A 24,799-nucleotide genomic window follows, 5' to 3' on the forward strand; every position below is an offset into this window, starting at 1 on the left:
AGAGCCATATAAATCAGTTTACGTGGCCAATGCAGAGCTCAAACCTACCACCCTCTTCTGTAAACCAGCTATCTGATTTGTTGAAGTTATTGTTCTGTTAACTGTGGAAATGAACCCACCACAAACAGGAACTAGGCTAACTCAGTTCACTAGACATTTGTGTTCAGTTGGTGGTGGATCAGTAGTACTGACCATCAGCTGAACCTGTCTCTCCTTTCACCTGCATGGCTGCTTAGGTGGCCATGACATTATCATGTGGCTCTACTTCCTGTTTCCTTCACATACATCTGTGTCCTGGTTTCCATCTCATTGAATAGGTAAACATATGCAGGTCACATGCTGTGGCTGGAGATAAAGGAGGGAAAACAAGACCGGTGAAAGCAACATGATGGATGCGTAGCTTATATCAGATTTTTGCTTTCACCTGTAGTTCTTTGCTATCAATGTAAAAGAGGACAGGTTCCTACAGAATTAATTCAATATTGTAGCTACTTCAGTTACGGTTTTTATTTTCTATATGCTCTTATAACCTTGTATACAAAGACTTCTGTATGAAGACTTAAAGACGGCCTATTCAAGGCTAGAACGTTAGATTTCTCTCCCCATTGCAGGGTCACTGCTGGGTAACATACACACACTGGGTTACTGGGCGCCAAGGCAGGGCCATCCGCAGTGTCATCTTACAGACACTGACTCTTCTGATGAACACAGGCTGTCACACACTCTGACATAAGCTATTCAATCCCTAGCGATAGAGCTGCCAGCATAGTTTGACTATGACAACAAAACACTGAACAGGACCAGGGGTGATGCTTCCGGATACATTAACTTGACCATACAATAACTTCTCCACTGGCAGTGGTCGAAAAAATACCAAATGGTAATACTTGAGTAAAGATACCTTAATAGAAAATGACTCAACTGAAAGTCACCCAGTAAAATACTAAGTCAGTAAAAGTAAATGTAATTGCAAAAATATACCTACAGTGCCTTGCGAAAGTATTCGGCCCCCTTGAACTTTGCGACCTTTTGCCACATTTCAGGCTTCAAACATAAAGATATAAAACTGTATTTTTTTGTGAAGAATCAACAAGTGGGACACAATCATGAAGTGGAATGACATTTATTGGATATTTCAAACTTTTTTAACAAATCAAAACTGAAAAATTGGGCGTGCAAAATTATTCAGCCCCTTTACTTTCAGTGCAGCAATCTCTCTCCAGAAGTTCAGTGAGGATCTCTGAATGATCCAATGTTGACCTAAATGACTAATGATGATAAATACAATCCACCTGTGTGTAATCAAGTCTCCGTATAAATGCACCTGCACTGTGATAGTCTCAGAGGTCCGTTAAAAGCGCAGAGAGCATCATGAAGAACAAGGAACACACCAGGCAGGTCCGAGATACTGTTGTGAAGAAGTTTAAAGCCGGATTTGGATACAAAAAGATTTCCCAAGCTTTAAACATCCCAAGGAGCACTGTGCAAGCGATAATATTGAAACGGAAGGAGTATCAGACCACTGCAAATCTACCAAGACCTGGCCGTCCCTCTAAACTTTCAGCTCATACAAGGAGAAGACTGATCAGAGATGCAGCCAAGAGGCCCATGATCACTCTGGATGAACTGCAGAGATCTACAGCTGAGGTGGGAGACTCTGTCCATAGGACAACAATCAGTCGTATATTGCACAAATCTGGCCTTTATGGAAGAGGGGCAAGAAGAAAGCCATTCCTTAAAGATATCCATAAAGTGTAGTTTAAAGTTTGCCACAAGCCACCTGGGAGACACACCAAACATGTGGAAGAAGGTGATCTGGTCAGATGAAACCAAAATTGAACTTTTTGGCAACAATGCAAAATGTTATGTTTGGCGTAAAAGCAACACAGCTCATCACCCTCATCACCCATCCCCACTGTCAAACATGGTGGTGGCAGCATCATGGTTTGGGCCTGCTTTTCTTCAGCAGGGACAGGGAAGATGGTTAAAATTGATGGGAAGATGGATGGAGCCAAATACAGGATCATTCTGGAAGAAATACCTGAGACTGGGACGGAGATTTGTCTTCCAACAAGACAATGATCCAAAACATAAAGCAAAATCTACAATGGAATGGTTCAAAAATAAACATATCCAGGTGTTAGAATGGCCAAGTCAAAGTCCAGACCTGAATCCAATCGAGAATCTGTGGAAAGAACTGAAAACTGCTGTTCACAAATGCTCTCCATCCAACCTCACTGAGCTCGAGCTGTTTTGCAAGGAGGAATGGGAAAAAATGTCAGTCTCTCGATGTGCAAACCTGATAGAGACATCACCAAGCGACTTACAGCTGTAATCGCAGCAAAAGGTGGCGCTACAAAGTATTAACTTAAGGGGGCTGAATAATTTTGCACGCCCAATTTGTCAGTTTTTGATTTGTTACAGTTTGAAATATCCAATAAATGTCGTTCCACTTCATGATTGTGTCCCACTTGTTGTTGATTCTTCAAAAAAATACAGTTTTATATCTTTGTTTGAAGCCTGAAATGTGGCAAAAGGTCGCAAAGTTCAAGGGGGCCGAATACTTTCGCAAGGCACTGTAAGTATCAAAGTATAAGTCATGTCAAAGTGCTTATATTAAGCAAACCAGACAGCACAATTGTCTTTTTTTGTGTGATTTTACAGCTAGCCAGGGGCACTCTCCAACACTCAGACATCATTTACAAATGAAGCATTTGACTTTAATGAGTCCGCCAGATCAGTAGGGATGCCCAGTGATGTTCTCTTGATAAGTGCGTGAATTTCCGTGAGCAAGACTTTTAAACAGGTCAACAGACGGACTACCAGGATGTGTCCCTGAGCATGCAGACCAACTGGCAAGTGTCTTCACTGACAACCTGTCCCTGACCTTGTCCCTGACCAAGTCTGCAATGCTTACATGTTTCAAGCAGACCCCCATAGTCCCTGTGCCCAAAAAAGCGAAGGTAACCTGCCTAAATGACTACCGCCGTGTAGCATTCACGTCAGTAGCCATGAAGTGCTTTGAAAGGCTGGTCATGGATCACATCAACACCATCATCCCAGAAACCCTAGACCCACTCCAAGTCGCACACCGTCCCAACAGATCCACAGATGAAGCAATCTCAATTGCACTCCACACTGCCCTTTCCCATCTGGACCAAAGGAATAACTATGTGAGAATTTTGTTTATTGACTTCAGCTCAGCATTCACAATAGTGCCCACAAAGCTCATCACTACACCAAGGACCCTGGGACTAAACACCTACCTCTGCAACTGGATCATGGACTTCCTCATGGGCCCACCAGGCCTGGGCTCTAATGTTTACTTACCCTACATTACTCATCTCATATGTATATACTGTACGGTATACCATCTACTGCATCTTGCCATCTTGATGTAATTAAATGTATCACTAGCCACTTTAAACAATGCCACTTTATATAATGTTCTCATACCCTACATTACTCATCTCATATGTATATACCGTACGCTATACCATCTACTGCATTTTGCCATCTTGATGTAATGTATCACTAGCCACTTTAAACAATACCGTTTAATATTGTAATGAAACACCAGGGAGCAGGTCTCGAACCCTCGACCTTTTAGCCCGAGGTCCGGCGCGCTGTCGACTGTGCCGCAAAAGCATTACACTACTCTACTCCTTTCAAAGAACGTGTCGTCGCGCTAGTTTGCGACTCTACGTCTTACAGGAACGCGCTCACCGGCCAAGCACACGCACTGTCTTGGATGCAAGGTCCGATCACTTCTGACACCAATGTAATGAAACAGCAGGGAGCAGGTCTCGAACCCTCGACCTCGAGGTCCGGCGCGCTATTGACTGTGCCGCAAAAGCATGCTCGTGAGGCAGTCGATTTCCGCGTTTATAAACCCAGGGTCGTTACATTTTCCAAGCTCCCCATTGCCTTAATCTACACAGTTAAATTGTCCGACCCTAGTGCAGCTGTAAAGAAGTGGGTCGGATCTGCTGGCTACACATGGATACAACACTTGTTGATACATTAGCTAATTAGCATGTCATGTCAAGGTGACTTCCAGAAGGTGACCAATACTACAAGTTATTTCTACCTCGCCCATCGAAATACATTTTACTTTATTTGACAAGTTTTAACTAGCGCCATGCTATTGTTGCCAGCGTAAATTAGCTCGCTGGGAATGGTTTAGGACAACTGACTCAACCTAATCCATTCGTCTCAACTCTCAGCTGCGCGACACACGTCATCAATTTGGGCACCAAGCGTGTCCGTATAGCCTCTCCCAGATTTCTACCTGATTTTACTTTTCGTAGCAGGTTAGAAGAATTATGTTAAGGTTAGGAAAAGAGTTATGGTTACAAAAGCTGCATCCCATCTCTTCGAATCCTACAACCTGGGCCACTGGCTGCGATACGACGCGGGCGTGGCCACGTAACCCCACCCATAAATCTCTCTGAGCGGGTGCTTATGTGCTTGTTCTGTTTGCGCAGTGAAGCGAGAAGGGCACAGTAAACAGTGCGGGGTTGCTATGATTTTTTGTTTAGTTCGATATGTAGCTTTGTAGTAGTCAACCAACCCAACAGCCAGTCTCGACTCGATTAACAGGGGTAAATTCAACATAGCGCTCGAGTCAAAGCAAACTCAAAGCCGGAGCCTACCGGGTTATTTACGGGATGAAATAAGTCACCTCGCCACCATCGGGAGGTGGGAGTGTTGGGGTCGCCGTCCGTGTATCGCGAACGGGGTTGAGAGACTGACGGGCGGTCAGCCTGGTCCAACTTTGCCGAACGAACAAAGCCGCCAAATTCACTGACTGGGTCCCCGGGAACAAGCAGCAGAGAGATCAGTCAACATGGTCAAGTCTTTCTTCCCGCTGAAGAAACTGAGACGGAGTGGGAAACATATGCTGTTCTTAGTTCTGCTGATGTTGGGAGCTTTTGCTGTCTACCACGAGTTTGTTGCTACTAAGGCGTGGAGGAGCACCAAGAGCCGTGAGTAGGCTATCATGGATAGCTTTCTGAACCATTACTATGATGATCAAGTGTGTGTGTGTGTGTGTGTGTGTGTGTGTGTGTGTGTGTGTGTGGTTAATCAACTGTATTGCCAAATGAGTTAACTTGATAGTTTTTCACCAATTCTAGGGTATTTTATCAATGGTACATTCCATAGTGTCATTGAATGGTGGGCCTATTCTGCAAGGTGGAAAATAAACACTTACTCTCCACTGTAGTCAACAACTTTTTCAAATCCTGTGTTGTAAGGACTAAGAACTTTCTAGCCAACTTTAGAAAAATGTAAGGTGTGGCTGATGGGGCTGCTGACATGAGAGTTACAGGACTGTCCCATACTCTGCAGGTGATCTCACACACACTGCCTACACAACTAGACAACTCATCTGGGAGTTCCCTTTTCCCTTAGTTCTGAATGCTGATAATAGTGTAGTGCAGTCAGAGTCAACCATTCAACATAACTACAACAACACTGCACACACTGTGATGAAGTTGTTGAAACATCAATACTGGAAATATGACATGCAAACACAACCATACAAGTGTCCAGACACAGTATGTGGGACGTGTGTGTACATGTTGGTCTTTGTTGAGTGGCGCTTCTTTCCATTTGCCCTTGTACCTGCTATCACTAGTACACAAATGTGTTTGTAGCAGTGGTAGCCTCATACCTGGGGCTGGAGGGGGCAGAGCTTTGGAACGCTGCTGTCAATACAAACACACTCCTGTAAAGATGGCCCTCCTAACCCCATCCCCCCCTCTCTCACACACCCTCAAACGCACACTCCTTCCAGTTCTGGTTCAAGAGGTGTGTGTGCATTTGTAAAGGAGAGAAAATGAATAATACACCTCCTTCTGGACATAGAGACATACAGTTGAAGTTGGATGTTTACATACAATTTAGCCAAATACATTTCAATTCAGTTCACAGTCCCTGACTTTTAATCCTAGTAAATTGCCCTGTCTTAGATCAGTTAGGGTCACCACTTTATTTTAAGAATGTGAAATGTCAGAATAATAGGAGAGAGTGATTTATTTCAGCTTTTATTTCTTTCATCACATTCCCAGTGGGTCAGAAGTTTACATACACTCAATTAGTATTTGGTAGCATTGCCTTTAAATTGTTTAACTTGGGTCAAATGTTTCGGGTAACCTTCCACAAGCTTCCCCCAATAATTTGGGTGCATTTTGGCCCATTCCTCCTGACAGAGCTGGTGAAACTGAGTCAGGTTTGTAGGCCTCCTTGCACATGCTTTTTAAGTTCTGCCCATATTTTTATAGGATTGGGGCTACGGCTTTGTGAAGGCCACTCCAATATCTTGACTTTGTTGTCCTTAAGCCATTTTGCCACAACTTTGGAAGTATGCTTGGGGTCATTGTCCATTTGGAAGACCCATTTGCAACCAAGCTTTAACTTCCTGGCTGATGTCTTGAGATGTTGCTTCAATAATAGCCACATCATTTTCCTCCTCATGATGCCATCTATTTTGTGAATTTCACCAGTCCATCCTGCAGCAAAGCACCCCCACAACATGATGCTGCCACCCCCGTACTTCACGGTTGCAATGATTAACTTTGGCTTGCAAGCCTCCTCCAAACATAATGGTCATTATGGACAAACGACAGTTATATGTTTCATCAGACCAGAGGACATTTCTTCAAAAAGTATGATCTTTGTCCCCATGTGCAGTTGCAAACCGTAGTCTGGCTTTTTCATGGCAGTTTTGGAGCGGCCTTTCAGGTTATGTTGATATAGGACTCGTTTTACTGTGGATATAGATACTGGAGGAAACGGGTACAAAAGTATCTTCACAAGGTCCTTTACTGTTTTTCTGGGATTGGTGCGAAAAGTGCAAATCAAAGTACGTTCATCTCTAGGAGACAGAACGCGTCTCCTTCCTGAGCGGTATGACGGCTGCGTAGGCCCATGGTGTTTATACTTGCGTACTATTGTTTGTACAGATGAACGTGGTACCTTCAGGCGTTTGGAAATTGCTCGCAAGGATGAACCAGACTTGTGGAGATCTACAAAATTATTTTTCTGATGTCTTGGCTGATTTTCTTTTGATTTTCACATGTCAATCAGAGGCACTGAGTTTGAAGGTCGGCCTTGAAATACATCCACAGGTACACCTCCAATTGACTCAAATTATGTCAATTAGCCCATCAGAAGCTTCTAAAGCCATGACATAATTTTCTGGAATTTCCCAAGCTGTTTAAGGGCACTGTCAACTTAGGTTATGTAAACTTCTGACCCACTGGAATTGTGATACAGTGAAATAAGCTGTCTGTAAACAATTGTTGGAAAAAATTACTTGTCATGCACAAAGTAGATGTCCTAACCGACTTGCCAAAACTATGGTTTGTTAACAAGAAATTTGTGGAGTGGTTGAAAAACAACTTTTAATGACTCCAACTTAAGTGTATTAAACTTCTGACTTAAACTGTATCTCCATCACTAAGGGACAGCGATACACCAAGCCTCATAAAGGAGCTGCCTTAGAAGGTACACACAGTGCATTCCTGAGCCTCCTCACAATGGGGAGGTGGGACATCACCCTCTGAGTATGTGTGTCTGTATAGTGATGGGACAAATGTTGTATATCGGATGTTGGTTTATGTGCCCATACACCTAGGGAGAGGAGAGCGAGAGAGACATACAATCATGGGAAGAGGGAAAGGAGGAGGATATTATAGGAGGGGGTTGAGGTAGGGAGAGAGAGTACTGGTGCTCTGGAAGTCTGTCATTATCACACGGGTGGAGAGTAGCTCTCGAAAACCCTACTCCATGTGTTGGGTTTTCAGCAGTTAGTCACCCACATTTGGCTCCATGTGAACTACAATTCCCACGCTGTGTTTTAACATTTAGAAAAGTCTATATTCATTGTTTAAACCGGTTTTTGAAACATTTGCAGATATCTTTGATATCAGCGAGAAATCAAATAAAAAAGACAATTACTGTAGAAGTTTTGCACGGATCCACAAGCTGTGTGCCTCAAGTGGATTGACTACACTTCCTCCCCAGTTATGGCTTACACACAGGTGTCCGGTGCACGTTATATAGCTAAATAGCACAGGTGGCTGTCTACGTCTTCCGTAAACAAGCGATGTAACATGGAGATATATGGTTAGTGTTCCCACACAGCCATAAAAAGGTGTATAGTAATTTAACCTTAATTTATTGCTGATATGAAAAGATGCTGAATTTTTTTTAGAAACATAAGTAACGTAAGCGATGCATGTTAATGTATAGAACAAGCATCAAGGCTCTTCACAATGCAGGGCTACAATTTTGTTTCTGGTGTCCTTTGACAGCTCTTTGGTCTTGGCCATAGTGGAGTTTGGAGTGCCAGAAATCTTGTTTGTATGTGACCAAATACTTATTTTCCACCATAATTTGCAAATAAATTCATTAAAAATCCTACAATGTGATTTTCTGTATTTTTTTCTTCTCATATTGTCTGTCATAGTTGAAGTGTACCTATGATGAAAATTACAGGCCTCGTCTTTTTAAGTGTGAGAACTTGCACAATTGGTGGCTGACTAAATACTTTTTTGCCCCACTGTACACACAGGGTAGCCTAATTTTGTGGGTTTTTTTTGTACGTGCCTGGTTTGTGTCCAGAAGGCTGGTGTTCATTCCCAGACCTGATTCCTAGGCTTGAGCTCTCTTGAGCTCTCGAGCAGACAACCCTTATTGGAACATCAGCCATAGAGGGTTGTATTTGGAAGCGAGGAGTGTGTGTGTGTGCTTACCCTTTACACTCATACCTGTATAAGGGTTGATAAATGCAGATTTGGACTCTTAAGTGCCTAAATTGGAACATAATGGCTGTACAGTAACATGCTATACATGACCTCAAAGCTCTGGCTCTGTACTTCACAGTGCTGTTAGAGTTTTGACTGACAGCCATTCTGAACTTCCACTTGTCGTGCAACAATAAGTTGGTCCAATTCATCCCGGTATTTGTTTAACTTTTGCAAATTTTTTGTCTAAGTGAGAGAAATGCTGGACATTTAAGATGACTCGATGTACACTCAAACAAAATATAGAGCTGTGACATGTAAAGTGTTGCCCCCCCCCACACACACACCTACATCCTGATATTACCAGGTTCTGACTACTAGATGGTGCTGTTCCTGCTATTAGGTAAATTGTTTACTTACCTTGTCCATAGACTGTTTACAGGGTATGACAGCCACCCATGCTTTGGTTTTGTTTACCTGGCCACTGTTTCAGATGGTACATTTTTTTGCATTTGTTGCACAAATCCAATGCACGTCAGTGGTACCTAATTTTAGCACTTTCACGCTTCATATCCAAATCATCTTTAAATAACGTCATTGAGCTGCACACTTTTTAAAAAGTTACATTTTTATACTTCAGGATGATTTGAACATGAAGTGTGAAAATGCTGATATTGGTTCCATTAACTTGCATTGGATTTGTGCCACAAAGACTGCAAAGTCAGCATTTGAAACCAGCGGTTGGATCTGGGTCAGGGATACACCAGCTTGTTAGCCAGCTTGTCCAACGTTAATCCAACTCTCAGTAGTTCAAAGACATTCAAAGTTCCTTAATAGAAGCCACTCCCCTGTTGGTATATTTCTGTCGGCCAAATTCCGATAATGCATGTCATAACAACATGCCCTGAGCTTCAAGCCAGCCGTCGTCCTCCACTCTCGCTTTCTCCCCACCTGCAAAATTTCAGTCTTTCGTGCCCTACACTTGTCTGTCCAATGCATGTAAACAATAGCTTGCCCCCTCCATAGTAAGCTGCTCTATCCTCACTGATTTGGTGAAAAATAATTTGAAGTCGAGCTAAATGTTAACGTTTGATTTCAGAGGTTTAAAAAGGAACAATATACACTGAGTGTGCAAAACATGTACATTTATTTTTATTTCACCTTTATTTAATCAGTTAGGCAAGTTGAGAACAAGTTCTCATTTATAATTGTCACCTGGCCAAGATAAAGAAAAGCAGTTTGACACATACAACAACAGAGTTACACATGGAGTGAAACAAACATACAGTCAATAATACAGTAGAAACAAGTCTATATACGATGTGAGCAAATGAGGTGAGCTAAGGGAGGTAAAGACAACAAAAAAAAAAGGCCATGGTGGCGAAGTAAATACAATATAGCAAGTAAAACACTGGAATGGTAGATTTGAAGTGGAAGAATGTGCAAAGTAGAAAAAGATAATGGGGTGCAAAGGAGCTAAATAAAATAAAATAAATACAGTAGGGGAAGAGGTAGTTTGGGCTAAATTATAGATGGGCTATGTACAGGTGCAGTAATCTGTGAGATATATATATATATATATATAATCTACCTACCTACCTACTGGAGCGTGTGCTACAGGTGGGTGATGCAATGGTGACCAGCGAGCTAAGGGGGGACTTTACCTAGCAGGGTCTTGTAGATGACCTGGAGCCAGTGGGTTTGGCGACGAGTATGAAGCGAGGGCCAGCCAATGAGCGTACAGGTCGCAATGGTGGGTAGTATATGGGGCTTTGGTGACAAAACGGATGGCACTGTGATAGACTGCATCCAATTTGTTGAGTAGGAGGCTGTTTGGAGGCTGTTTTGTAAATGATATCGCCAAAGTCGAGGATTGGTAGGATGGTCAGTTTTACAAGGGTATGTTTGGCAGCATGAGTGAAGGATGCTTTGTTGTGAAATAGGAAGCCAATTCTAGATTTAACTTTGGATTGGAGATGTTTGATGTGGGTCTGGAAGGAGAGTTTACAGTCTAACCAGACACCTAGGTATTTGTAGTTGTCCGAGCCGTCCAGAGTAGTGATGTTGGGCAGGTGCAGGCACCGATCGGTTGAAGAGCAAGCATTTAGTTTTACTTGTATTTAAGAGCAATTGGAGGCCATGGAAGGAGAGTTGTATGGAATTGAAGCTTGCCTGGAGGGTTGTTAACAGTGTCCAAAGAAGGGCCAGAAGTATACAGAATGGTGTCGTGCTCTACATGCTCTTTCAATGACAGTCTGACCAGGTGATTTCAGTTGAAGGCTATGATCCCTTACTAATGTCACTTGTTAAATACACTTTGATCAGTGTAGATGAAGGGGAGGAGACAGGTTAAAGAAGGATTTTTAAGCCATGAGACAATTGAGACATGGATTGTGTATGTATGCAATTCAGAGGGTAAGACAAAATATTTAAGTGCCTTTGAACGTGCTGTGGTAGTAGGTGCCAGGTGCACCAGTTTGAGCGTGTTAAGAGTTGCAACGCTGCTGGGTATTTTATGCTCAACAGTTTCCCGTGTGTATCAAGTGTGATCCACCACCCAAAGGACATCTAGTCAACTTGATACAACTGTGGGAAGCATTGTAGTTAACATGGGCCAGCATCCTTGTGGAATGATTTCGACACCTAGTAGAGTCCATTTTCTGACGAATTGAGGCTGTTCTTAAATCAAATCAAAGTTTATTTGTCACGTGCGTCGAATACAACCGGTGTAAACCTTACAGTGAAATTCTTACTTACAGGCTCTAACCAATGGTGCCAAAAAAAAGGTGTGTGTGGGGAAGTAAAGAAATTAAACAACAGAAAGACATTTGAAAAAAGAGTAGCAAGGCTATATACAGACACCTGTTAGTCAGGCTTATTGAGGTAGTATGTACATGTAGGTATCGTTAAAGTGACTGTGCATATATGATGAACAGAATAGCAGAAGCATAAAAAGAGGGGTTGGCGAGTGGTGGGACACAATGCAGATAGCCCGGTTAGCCAATGTGCGGGAGCACTGGTTGGTCGGGCCAATTGAGGTAGTATGTACATGAATGTATAGATAAAGTGCAGCGTAAAAGAGGGGTTGGGGGGGGCACACAACGCAAATAGTCTTTCAAAGCACTTCATGGCTACGGATGTGAGTGCTACGGGTCTGTAGTCATCTTGGGCACAGGGACTATGGTGGTCTGCTTGAAACGTGTTGGTATTACAGACCCAATCAGGGACATGTTGAAAATGTCAGTGACGACACCTGCCAGTTGGTCAGCACACGTCCTGGTAATCCGTCTGGCCCCGCAGCCTTGTGTATGTTGACCTGTTTTTAAAGGTCTTACTCACGTCGGCTATGGAGAGCGTGATCACACAGTCATCCGGAACAGCTGATGCTCTCATGCATGCCTCAGTGTTGCTTGCCTCGAAGTGAGCATAGAAGTGATCTAGCTCGTCTGGTAGGCTCGTGTCACTGAGCAGCTCGCGGCTCTGCTTCCCTTTGTAGTCTGTAATAGTTTGCAAGCCCTGCCACATCCGACGAGCGTCGGAGTCGGTGTAGTATGATTCAATCTTAGCCCTGTATTGACGCTTTGCCTGTTTGATGGTTCGTCGTAGGGCATAGCGGGATGTCTTGTAAACTTCCGGGTTAGAGTCCCGCACCTTGAAAGTGTCAGCTCTACCCTTATTCCCACTGAGCTAGTTGCCTGTAATCCATAGCTTCTGGTTGAGGTATGTACGTACAGTCACTGTGGGGTCGACGTCCTCAATGCACTTATTAATAAAGCCAGTGACTGATGTGGTGTATTCCCCAATGTCATCGGAAGAATCCCGGAACATGTTCCAGTCTGTGATAGCAAAACAGTCCTGTAGTTTAGCATCTGCTTCATCTGACCACTTTTTTTATAGACCGAGTCACTGGTGCTTCCTGCTTTAATTTTTGCTTGTAAGCAGGAATCGGGAGGATAGTTGTGGTTGGATTTACCAAATGGAGGGCGAGGGAGAGCTTTGTACACGTGTCTGTGTGTGGAGTACAGGTGATCTAGAATTTTATTTTTTTCCTCTGGTTGCACATTTAACATGTTGATAGAGATTTGGTAGAACTGATTTAAGTTTCCCTGCATTAGTCTCCGGCCACTAGGGTGAGTGGTTTCCTGTTTGCTTATTTCCTTATACAGCTGACTGAGTGCGGTCTTAGTGCCAGCATATGTCTGTGGTGGTAAATAAACAGCCACGAAAAGTATAGCTGAGAACTCTCTCTAGGCAAGTAGTGTGGCCTGGAGTTTAATACTATACTAAAATTCAGGTGAGCAAAATCTAGAGACTTCCTTAGATTTCGTGCACCAGCTGTTGTTTACAAATATGCACAGCCCCCCCCTCGTATCTCCTGCCGGTGCAAAGTGTGTCCCGCTAGCTGAATATCCATGTCGTCATTCAGCCACGATTCCGTGAAACATAGGATATTGCAGTTTTTGATGTCCCGTTGGTAGGATATTCATGATCGTACCTTGGCTAGTTTATTGTCCAATGATTGCATGTTGGCGAGTAATATTGACGGTAAAGGCAGCTTTCCTTGTTGCCTTCTGCGGATCCGGACGAGGCATCCGGCTCTTCGTCCTCTGCGTCGCTTCCTTTTGCGAATAATTGGGATGTCTGCCCTGTGGGGTGTTTGGAGAATATCGTGTGAGTCCTGCTTGCTGCTGTTGAAGAAATCTTCATCTAATCTGAGGTGAGTGATCGCTCTCCTGAAATCCAGAAGCTCTTTTCTGCCGTAAGATACGGTTGCAGAAACATTATGTACAAAATATTTTACAAATATTGCGAAAAACCCCACATAATAGCACAATTGGTTAGGAGACCGTAAAACGGTGGCCATCTCCTCCGGCGCCATCTTGAGGGCAAAAGGGGGTGTGCAACTCAATCTTAGGAAGCTATCCTTAATGTTTTGTTCACTCAGTGTAAAAAGTTACTTTTGGGATTAGATCCGGTTCAGAACCCATGTTTCAAACAGTGGCCAACAAAACCAAATCATGGGTTGCTGTCATACCTTGTCCATAGACTGCTTCCAGGCTGAAACCAATAATGTAATTTTTTTGAACTATCCCGAGTGGCGCAGCTTTCTAAAACACTACATCTCAGTGAAATGGGCATCACTACAGTCCCTGGTTCAAATCCAGGCTGTATCACACCCGGCCGTGATTGGGTCCCATAGGGTGGCGCACAATTGGCCCAGCGTTGTCTGTTTGGCCGGGAAAGGCCACCATTGTAAATAATAATTTATTTTTTAATTGAGGGGGTGGCGAATATTCAAACTTGTTTAACCTAATAGAAGGAACACCACCATCTAGTGGTGAGAACCTGTTAATAACAGGATGTAGGATGGGACATAAGCCCAACTACCGAAATTACTTTTTTATTTCTGAACAGGGGAAGCAAAAACATCACCACATTCATTGGAAATACATTACATCGGATGAATTAACAATATCCCCCAAGCCGCAGCTCCATACTACTTGTCAGACACAGAGAACTGATACTACACTGAACAAAAATATAAACGCAACATGTAAAATGTTGGTGCCATGTTTCATGAGGTGAAATAAGATCCCAGAAATGTTCCATATGCACAAAAATTGCATTTCTCTTACATTCTTTGCACAAATTTGTTTACATCCCTGTTAGTGAGCATTTTTCTTTTTGCCAAGATAATCTATCCACCTGACGTGTGGCACATCAAGAAGCTGATTAAACAGCTTGATCATTACACAGGTGAAACTTTGTTGGGGACAAATTAAAGGCCGCTCTAAACTGTGCAGTTTTGTCACACAACACAATACCACAGATGTCTTAAGTTGAGGGAGTGTGCAATTGGCATGCTGAGTGCAGGAATGTCCACCAGAGCTGTTGTGAGAATTGAATGTTCATTTCTCTACCATAAGTTGCCTCCAATGTCGTTTTAGAGAATTTGGCAGTACGCCCAACCATGCCAGCCCAGGACCTCCACATCTGGCTTCTTCACGTTCGGAATCATCTGAGACCAGCCACCTGGACAGCTGATGAAACTGAGGAGTATTTGTCTGTAATAAAGCCCTTTTGTGGGGGAAAACTCACTCTAGAAGGCCAGCACCCTGGAGTCGCCGCTTCACTATTGACATTGAGACTGTTTCTGAAACTAGACATTCTAATGTACTTGTCCTCTTGCTCAGTTGTGCACCGGGGCCTTCCACTCTTTCTGTTCTGGTTAGAGACAGTTTGTGCTGTTCTGTGAAGGGTGTAGTACACAGCGCTGTATGAGATCTTCAGTGTCTTGGCATTTTCTCACATGGAATAGCCTTCATTTCTCAGAACAAGAATAGACTGTAGCAAACAAGTATCATGAAATGCATGCACCCAATCCATGGCTTTACCAAAAACAGGGTTTAGAATTGACAGTTCATGCAGCTTTAGTGTTCTGATCATGGAATTCCAAACGCGGCATGCCTCTACACCTACATTTAAATATCTACCCTGTCCACAGTGGGCATTTCCCCCGCGCTATATTCAAATTACTATGAATTTTACAAACGGTGGAATATGATAATTCAACGGATGGCAGTGGCTAACTAGATTCGTGTGCATGTGTCATTTCCTTTTTTATGAGCTGGTTGTGTGATAACGGATGATTTAACCATAGCACCTCTAGTAATTTAATAGGATCTCTGTTATCCCTAACAGTTCCATAATGGCGCAGCAGGTAGCCTAGGGGTTAGTGCATTGGGCCAGTAACTGAAAGGTTTCTGGTTCGATTACCCGAACCGACAAGGTGAAAGATATGTTTGTGCACTTGAGCAAGGCACTTGCCCCTGTAGCAAATTAGGGTTGCTGTACTAAATGATAGCCATCTGGAATAAATCCAAACCCCTCTGGAATGAATTGCAGTTTATGCATTTCCTGCTTTTAATTATGAAGGAAAATAGAAAGGATGTGATGCATCAGAAATTGTGTAATGGAATTACAGTCAACCTAAAATATTGTCATTTAATTATAATAGTTTTACGGGTTTTGTACCAATTTTCTGTCTAAATGGCCTCAACTCTATGTAAACAGACCATAAATGTCTTGTGTTTTCTTGGAAGCTGTGAATGCTATTATGATACAATATCAGTACTTGTTGCATTTACAACTAGTCTAAATCCTATCAACTGATTTCAGCAAGTTTGAATGGAATGTTGGCATATTGGCAGTTCATTTGAAAAAATATATGGAATCATTCCTCTAAAACTGGCTAGCTAACACATGTACAGTGCATTTGGAAAGTATTCAGACCCCTTTTTCCACATTTTGTAACTTTTTGGATTTAATAAAAAAAATCCTCTAATCTACACACAATAACCCATAATGGCCAAGTGAAAATGGGTTTAGAATGATATAAAAATCTATTACAAATAAACTTAAGTATTCAAATCAAATTTATTTGTCACATACACATGGTTAGCAGATGTTAATGCGAGTGTAGCGAAATGCTTGTGCTTCTAGTTCCAACAATGCAGTAATAACCAACGAGTAATCTAACCTAACAATTCCAAAACGACTATCTTATACACACACACACAAGTGTAAAGGGATAAAGAATATGTACACCACGTCTCGTTAATGTCTATTTAGACCCTTTGCTATGAGACTTGAAATTGAGCTCAGGTGCATCCTGTTTCCATTGATCAGGGTACCAAAAATGTCTGCAGCATTGAAGGTCCCCAAGAACACAGTGGCCGCCATCATTCTTAAATGGAAGAAGTTTAGAACCACCAAGATTCTTCCTAGAGCTGGCCGCCCGGCCAAACTGAGCGATTGGGGGAGAAGGGCATTGGTCATGGTGGTAACCCGATGGTCACCCTGAAAGTGCTCCAGAGTTCCTCTGTGGAGATGAGAACCTTCCAGAAGGACAACCATCACTGCAACACTCCACAAATCAGACCTTTATGGTAGAGTGGCCAGACGGAAGCCACTCCTCAGTAAAAGGCACATGACAGCCAGCTTGGAATTTACCAAAAGGCACCTAATGACTCTGACCATGAGAAACCAGATTCTCTGGTCTGATGACTCCAAGATTGAACTCTGGCCTGAATGCCAAGCGTCACGTCTGGAGGAAACCTGGCACCATCCCTACGGTGAAGCATGGTGGTGGCAGCATCATGCTGTGGGGATGTTTTTCAGAAGCGGGGACTGTGACACTATTCAGGATTGAGGCAAAGATGAACGGAGCAAAGTACAGAGGGATCCTTGATGAAAAACTGCTCCAGAGTGTTCAGGACCTCCGACTGGGGCAACGGTTCACCTTCCAACAGGACAATGACCCTAAGCACACAGCCAAGACAACTCAGGAGGGAATTCAGAACAAGTCTCTAAATGTCTCAATCGAAAATCTCTGCGGAGACCTGAAAATAGCTGTGCAGCGACACTCCCCATCCAACCTGACAGTGCTTGAAAGGATCTGCAGAGAAGAATGGGAGAAACACTCCAAATACAGGTGTGCCAAGCTTGTAGTGTCATACCCAAGAAGACTCGAGGCTGCAACTGCTGCCGGAGGTGCTTCAACAAAGTACCGAGTAAAGGATCTGAATACTTATGTAAATTATATATTTCTGTTTTTGATTCGTAATGCATTTGCTAAAATTTCAAAATCCGTTTTTGCTTTGTTGTGATGACAAATTTAAAAAATATATTTTAGAATAAGGCTGTAACGTAACAATGTGGAAAAAGTCCAGGTCTGAATACTTTCCGACTGCACTACACTGTAGATCAATTCTTCACATTCATTATTTTACACAATCTTATCACAGCACTGGCAAACCAAAGTTGACCAACTCCCTGACCAACATAAGAATGTTATGTCCATTCTTGTTTTCTAATTCTATGGGTTTAACATTTAACTAGACCCTAGAATTGTGTGTCTCTCCTTTCTAAAATCTCCCCCCCCCCCTCTCTCTCTCTCTCTCTCTCTCTCTCTCTGTGCAGGTTTCAGTCTTGCTAGTGAGGATAGCCTCGGGAGAATTCCTACCCAAGAGAGATTGGTAAGGATGGGGGGGAGACAGGGATAGTATGAAGAGGGTAAGAGCTTGTAGGAGACGGGTGTGTATGGGAAAGAATTTGTCACATACCAGTTATCACAAAATATAATTAGTTGCTTCATCTGTGCGTTTTCCAGTTTGGAGGTGATGCGAGTGAGGATTCAGAAGCCTGGCGTTCCAGCTACACCCCACAGCCCTGGAGGCCAGAGGTACGCTCTCTTATTCACATCACAGGAAGCATCCACAACCTGCCCAGGCTTGCTCACCCCCCCCTTGTGTGTGTATTTAGGCCCTAGTGTATAGTAGTAATCAGTGTTTGAGCAGAATCTAAGTAGGAGTCCTCATGTTTCTTTTATATCATGGTGTGCTGCTTTGCTGAGTTGGTATAATCTTATATAAAAGGCTTCACCACTTTAACGTAATGGCAAAATGTAGATTTACACATAAATAGACATACCCAAAAGTAACTGCTATTCATGTGTAATACATTGGTTCTGACATGCCAAAACTTGGTATATTTGGAAAGACATTTGAGGAAGAGTTCAGAATACACAAAATAACTTTTTTTATTATATGCTTTTTAAACATTTTATTTAGAAAGTAATCTTTCATTGACAAGCTATACGTGAATTATTGATGCCCAGAGCTGTAAACGCATCAGATGGCTTCCACAACATGTGAACAATTTCATGAAAAAATGGTATTGATAGACCTAACACCTAGAAATGGGCAGATGTTTTAGTATCTTGTCCGGTGTGGTCAGGGGACATTTCCAAGTGTCACTAAACTTCTCCAAAGTGGAATATGTCTGTAAATTAGATAATTCCAGTGCTATTACATATTTGCAATCGCCAAATGCTTTTTTTTTTCAGTCTCAAACACAATTTATACCATATCAACCTCACACATTGTGGTGATGTTATGGGGTATCCAGGGTACGTTCAAGTGTCCTTTCAACCTCTCCCAAGTGTCCGAATGTGGTAATTGCACTGTTTTTTTTTTTAGTAAACTGGATGGGCCGAAAAGTTATTGTTCACTTTAAAAACTGGCCACAACACCAACCTCTCTCAAACATTGTGGTGGTGTCGGAACATACAGGGGATATTTCGTTTTTTAAAATAAAACATCTCAGGTGCCTGAACGTTTAGCCTAGGCATAGCCAATGTATTGGTCCCACAAACAAAAACAAAATAAAAGCAACATATATACACTACCATTTAAAAGTTTAGGGTCACTTAGAAATGTCCTTGTTTTTGAAAGAAAAGCTTTTTTTTTTGTCCAGTAAATAACAAATTGATCAGAAATACAGTGTAGACATTGTAAATGACTATTGTAGCTGGAAAAGGCCTATATATATATATATTTATTTATTTATTTTTAAATATATAATATCGACCTAGGCGTACAGATGCCCATTATCAGCAATCATCACTCCTGTGTTCCAATGGCATGTTGTGTTAGCTAATCCAAGTTTATAATTTTAAAAGGCTAACTGATCATTAGAGAACCCTTTTGCAATTATGTTAGCACAGTTGAAAACTGTTCTGATTTAAAGAAGCAATAAAACTGGCCTTCTTTAGACTAGTTGAGTATCTGGAGCATCAGCATTAGTGTGTTCGATTACAGGCTCAAAATGGACAGAAACAACGACCTTTCTTCTGAAACTTGTCGGTCTATTCTTGTTCTGAGAAATGAAGGCTATTCCATGTGAGAAATTTCCAAGAAACTGAAGATCTTGTACAACGCTGTGGACTACTCCCTTCCCAGAACAGCTCTAACCAGAATAGAAAGAGTGGGAGGCCCCGGTGCACAACTGAGCAAGATGACAAGTACATAAGTGTCTAGTTTGAGAAACAGACGCCTCACAAGTCCCCAACTGGCAGCTTCATTAAATAGTACCCGCAAAACACCAGTCTCAATGTCAACAGTAACAACAGGCAGCCTACTGGTTATAGTGTTGGACTAGTTAACTGTACGGTTGCAAGATCGAATCCCCGAGCTGACGAGGTAAAAATCTGGCACTCTGCCCCTGAACAAGGCGGTTAACCCACTGTTCCAAGGCCGTCATTGAAAATAAGAATTTGTTCTTAACTGACTTGCCTAGTTAAATAAAGGTAAAATAAAAAACAGTGAAGAAGCAAATCCGGGATGCTGGCCTTCTAGGCAGAGTTGCAAATACAAAGCCATATCTGACTTGCCAATAAAAGATTAAGATGGACAAAAGAACAGACACTGGACAGAGTAACTCTGCCTAAAAGAATACACACAATAGGCTGACTGGGGAAGTAATTTCACACCGTCACAGTCCCACGATAAGCACTACAGCGCTAATATTCGCATGAACTCTTCACAGTTGTGTTCTGTGGGTGTCACCGAGTAGATTGATATCCCATTTCATTGCTTCAGATTCCAACCTTGTTTAACATGATCTAGTCTAAATATGGCATGAATCCACCAATTGTAACCATCTGCATCCATTTTACATGTATTTTGAAGGGAAACTGCAAATTACACTATTGTGACTAGCCTCACAACACAACCCGGTCGAGCATCACTAGCCAGATGAAGCTAACTGGCTGCTTATAACGTTAGCTTTGGGCAACAGTTAAGTAGCTGGCTAGCTATTTATTTTCATAAACAGGAGTTCAATTTCAATAGGTGAACAACAAGTGGCTACCTAGCTAATACTTACAAGGATTTCTAAATCATTGCTAAGAATAATGAAAATGACTGCACTTTCTACTGGTGATTGTTTTCAGGCTGGTTGTATTGGTGCTAGCTAGGTACCAAACTAAAGCTAGCTAGCTACCCCAGAAGTTGCGGTCAAACTAATAATGCTTTATTACCAATGTGGTATTGTAAACACATCGTTCGTTCCCGATGTTTGCAGACTTTGTACAGCTTTGACAGTACTACTGTATCTCTTTCACATTCACTCAAACGGTGTTCCATAGTATGTATGTCGTGAAGCTAATAGCAGTGACGCTATTACTGTGTAACTCCGGTAGGGTGACATCTGAACAACAGGGTGCTTGGTAACGTTAGTGTGTACCGGTGCTCGACCAGTTGCGAAAGCCAACTTCCTCCACGACAGAAAACCGTTGATTGTCAAGGGCATTGAATTCATTATCTTGCCGTTAATGGATTTCGCCTTTGAGTTGTCTCTCTGAAATGTTCTTACTCTTTCAAATGACCGATGGACTTGTTGACTGCTCGAGCCACACAGCAGACATTGTGGGTTAGGAATGCTGTGTTGCACGTGTAGTGCAACATTTAACATGGCGTCATTACGTCATGTACCTACGTTATATAGGTATGCACGTCAGCTTTTACATTTTTTCACATGCCGATGTTGGCATTTTTAGCTAATATCGGCTGATTCCGAAATGTTCAGAGGGAACTGGGAGAGAGGGGTTTGACCTTTTTTTTTTTGTTTTGGCCATCTGCTTTTGGAGAATTAAATCATTTACTGTGTCAATGTCCACAACGTCTTGTACCATTTCCTGGTCTTGTGGAGGACCGTGGAGGACCTGGTAGGAGCCTATCAGATAGGATGACACCCCCATGCTTGCATTGTAGTCCTTCACAGGAATGGGGTTTATTTCTTCCTTTTTCTCCCTCCTTGAGACAAGGTTGTTATTGAATGCCTTATGCTGTGTGGTGAGTTACTTCCCTGGTGTCCTTCCATTTCACAAAAAGCACCTTGTTAGTCCTGATCCAACGTATGGTCCCCCTCTCCGCTGTCTTTGTCATGTTTACCTTGGTCTTGGGGAAATCGATGCTGTTAGAACCAATGGTAACACAAGCGCTTATTTTCTTTTTCAAGAGGTCTATGAAAAGTGGATGTAGAACCATCAGATGTGGTGATTGACATATCAGTGGGGGGTGAAGACCTTGACCTGCAGGGGTGCTTGCTGGGGTGAGGGGTGGCTCTCAAACCTCATCAAAATCCTCTGCATCCTTCACTCTGTGGTTAATTAATATAAGGATATATTGTTGTAAGACAGACGTAATTACAGTGGACTAAATTTACAAAACGACATTGGAAAGTTAAACACCAAGCCTAAACTTTCTGTAAATTTTTATTCACTCAAATATATGAATACACATTAGCTAGCCCATGTCAGCTAAATAAATGACAGTGATACGTTTTCATTTTACAAGGACTGAATGCTAAATTAAGTCTACTGAGCTTGCTAGGACATAACAGATCAATTGGCACTGGGGTGTGAAGTGAGAAACTCAGACTTTTAGCCCAACAATGGCAGGAGAGTTTCACAGCCTCCCCCACCCAAATGCCTTTTGAAGCCCCCTCCATCTGTGCAGAGGTTATTACAATACAGTACCCCTGGATTCATCACTATTTTGAACTGATATGCAGCCAGTAATTGTAAATTACCTCAATAAGAAACAGTACTGTTGCTTTGATCACATCAGAAAATATCCTCCTCGCAATCTCCAGAATACAACAGCCACAGGACAACTTTATTTGGACGTCGTAAAGAACCATTCGCCGAAACTGAAGAGATGACTTACAACCTCCTTTTCAAAATGAGACTTGCTAACTAGCTGGGATTTTCTACAAAGAATCTGCCTCCTGAAAAAAGCTTCTCCCAAGGACGTGTGACACCTACTCTCATTGCCTGATGCACTCCTACTTGGATTCCACCTGGAAATCTGTTCACTATCTGTCCTGGGCTGTTCCCCCCCCCCTCCCCCCTCAAGCTTTTGCTTGCCTCCAGCACACACACACTGTTGTGGCAAGTGACTCTGAACTTACACTGGCTAGCCCCAAGTTGTTGTTTTCTTTCTTGTGCTTTATGCTATTTACCTCATGACCCCTGCATGCTTTGACTATGAACTTGCCTGTTTACCCGACACGGACTCTTTTGCCTCCCGTCCTATTCTAACCACCTCCTGCCGGCTTTGTATTTGATGTTACCTGATGAACTTGTTGTACAATATGATCTTGTTGCCATCTAATGCAAATTCAAATGTCATAAATCAACACTGCAGAGCTCTCCCTGTCCTCGGCCGTGCCCTGATTGTATTATTGCTGGTGATATCTGAAAATGTGCCCATACACCCTGGCCCATCTACTGTTGCTAGCCCCATCTGCTTCAAAGCATGGATTTTCTGCATGTTAACACTAGAAGCCTATTGCCTAAAATATATCAATTGAAGGTTTGGGTTCATAGCTCCAATGCAGATGTGTTGGTCATTACTGAGACGTAGTTAAGGAAGAGAGTTTTGAAAACTGATGTTAACCTTTCTGGATATTTTTTTGGGGGGGCAAGATAGATCTTCCAAAGGCGGGGGAGTGGCAATCTTTGCCAAGGAAAATCTTCAGTGCTTGATTGTCTCCACGAAGTCTGTCCCCAAACAATTAAAATTTCTGGTTTTAAGCATTAAACTTTCAAATAGCTCTTTGTTGACTGTTGCTGGGTGCTATTGTCCACCATCAGCACCGGCCTGTACCCTAAATGCCCCTAGCGCTCTCCTGGTCCCTTCCACTAAGTCTGCAATTGTCCAGCTATGTGACCTAAACGGGCATGCTGAAACCACCTGACCAAGTCCTAAAGCAATGGGACTCCCTAAATATTTCTGAGATTACCAATCCCACAAGTTATGACTCCAAACACCCAGACAAGGCTTCTCTACTTGATGTTATCCTCACAAATAATCCTGATAGGCATCAGCTTTTTTTCCTGTAATGACCTTCGTGATCACTGTTTTACAGCCTGTGTTTGTAAAGGCTGCTCAGTGAAATGACCTCTCCTGCTTTGTCAGACGCTTGCTAAAAAAACTTTAATGAGCAAGCCTTCCTTCATGACCTGGCCTCTGTAAATTGGTATAGAATCAGCTTGATCCCCTCTGTCGGAGACTCTTGGACCTTCTTTTTTGATATTTTCAGTGTTATTGTTAACAAACACACGCCCCTAAAGAAAATGAGAATTAAAAACCTGTTCTGTCCCTGATATGACCATGATCTGGCAGTTACTCCACCTCAAGAACTCCATCTGGTGAAAGGCTTGGCACATTCATACTCAGGCTGACTGGCTCTCGTTCAGGCAAATGAGAAGTGCCCCCCCCAAAGTTTCTCCCTGCAGGCAGTCAGAGTCCGAGGTGCTGAAGGGGCTCCTTATACTTACCCAATACATCGTTTGGTTTCAAGTTGTGTGTCTCTGTATTAGCATATGCTAACAGCTTCAGCTGAAATGCACCCAAAATGACTTCTGGTCCCGCACACTTGCGCATCAAAACTTCAAAATTACATATTATATGTCGACTAAACTGGTCAAACTAAGTGCAGAATCGAGCTTTAGGATGTTTTAATCATGTAAAACAAAGAACAGCGCGAACAGACAAACCGACATCAATTGGTGTTTCATGGAAAAAGAGTGCGCTCCAATTCAGACCTGCGCAATAGAGTGCATGTATTTTCGCGTGACCCGAACGTTTTAGCCCGCCAAAGGACGAGGGCGCGCGAGATTCTCACAAAGAACGCATCATTTGAAAGCAGACATCGCGCTGAACACATGTTCCTGGATCCGTAGCTGGTTGGGAAGGGTAGGGGCGATGACGTCAAAGTTGTCCCAACTTTTCTGTTGCCAAGAGGGTGTTTGGGAGAATGGCTGCCCTGAGAGTTCTGCTTTACATACAGACATAATTTAAACGGTTTTAGAAACTTGAGAGTGTTTTCTATTCAATAATAATTATTATATGCATATATTATACATTTTTGACAAAAAAAAATTCTGTTTACTATGGGCACGCACTTCATCCAAAGGGGGCAGTATTCAGCCCGATCACCAAGAGGTTTTAAGTTAAACTTGACCCTTTTTCTCTAAGGCTTGGTGATGATAGGTTGCTGCCCCTGTCTCTCCTCTCTGGGGAGGTTCCCATTGCTTGGAAGTCAGCCACTGTGTGTCCTTTATTTAAAGGGGAGATCAAATGGATCCTAACTGTTATAGGCCAATTTCTATTTTTCCCTGTTTATCAAAAGTGTAG

At 42.6% G+C, this 24,799-nt stretch overlaps 1 protein-coding gene across 2 annotated transcripts in view; it reads left to right on the plus strand.

Moving 5' to 3' along the window:
- The first annotated feature begins 4,459 nt into the window (after positions 1–4,459).
- The window catches only part of b4galnt3b (beta-1,4-N-acetyl-galactosaminyl transferase 3b), a 40,511-nt gene continuing 20,171 nt past the window's right edge, over positions 4,460–24,799 (plus strand). The window contains exons 1-3 of one of the 2 annotated variants that reach the window (XM_042301578.1): positions 4,460–4,988; positions 17,736–17,791; positions 17,926–17,997. In XM_042301578.1, coding sequence (XP_042157512.1) covers positions 4,850–4,988; positions 17,736–17,791; positions 17,926–17,997 — 267 coding nt within the window. In that variant the 5' untranslated portion in view covers positions 4,460–4,849. Of the gene's footprint in view, positions 4,989–17,735; positions 17,792–17,925; positions 17,998–24,799 lie in introns of those variants that run through there. The other variant, XM_042301579.1, reaches the window with a different exon arrangement.

This window comes from Oncorhynchus tshawytscha, linkage group LG19, assembly GCF_018296145.1.
Source record: "Oncorhynchus tshawytscha isolate Ot180627B linkage group LG19, Otsh_v2.0, whole genome shotgun sequence".
In the NCBI taxonomy this organism is placed as follows: Eukaryota; Metazoa; Chordata; class Actinopteri; order Salmoniformes; family Salmonidae; genus Oncorhynchus; species Oncorhynchus tshawytscha.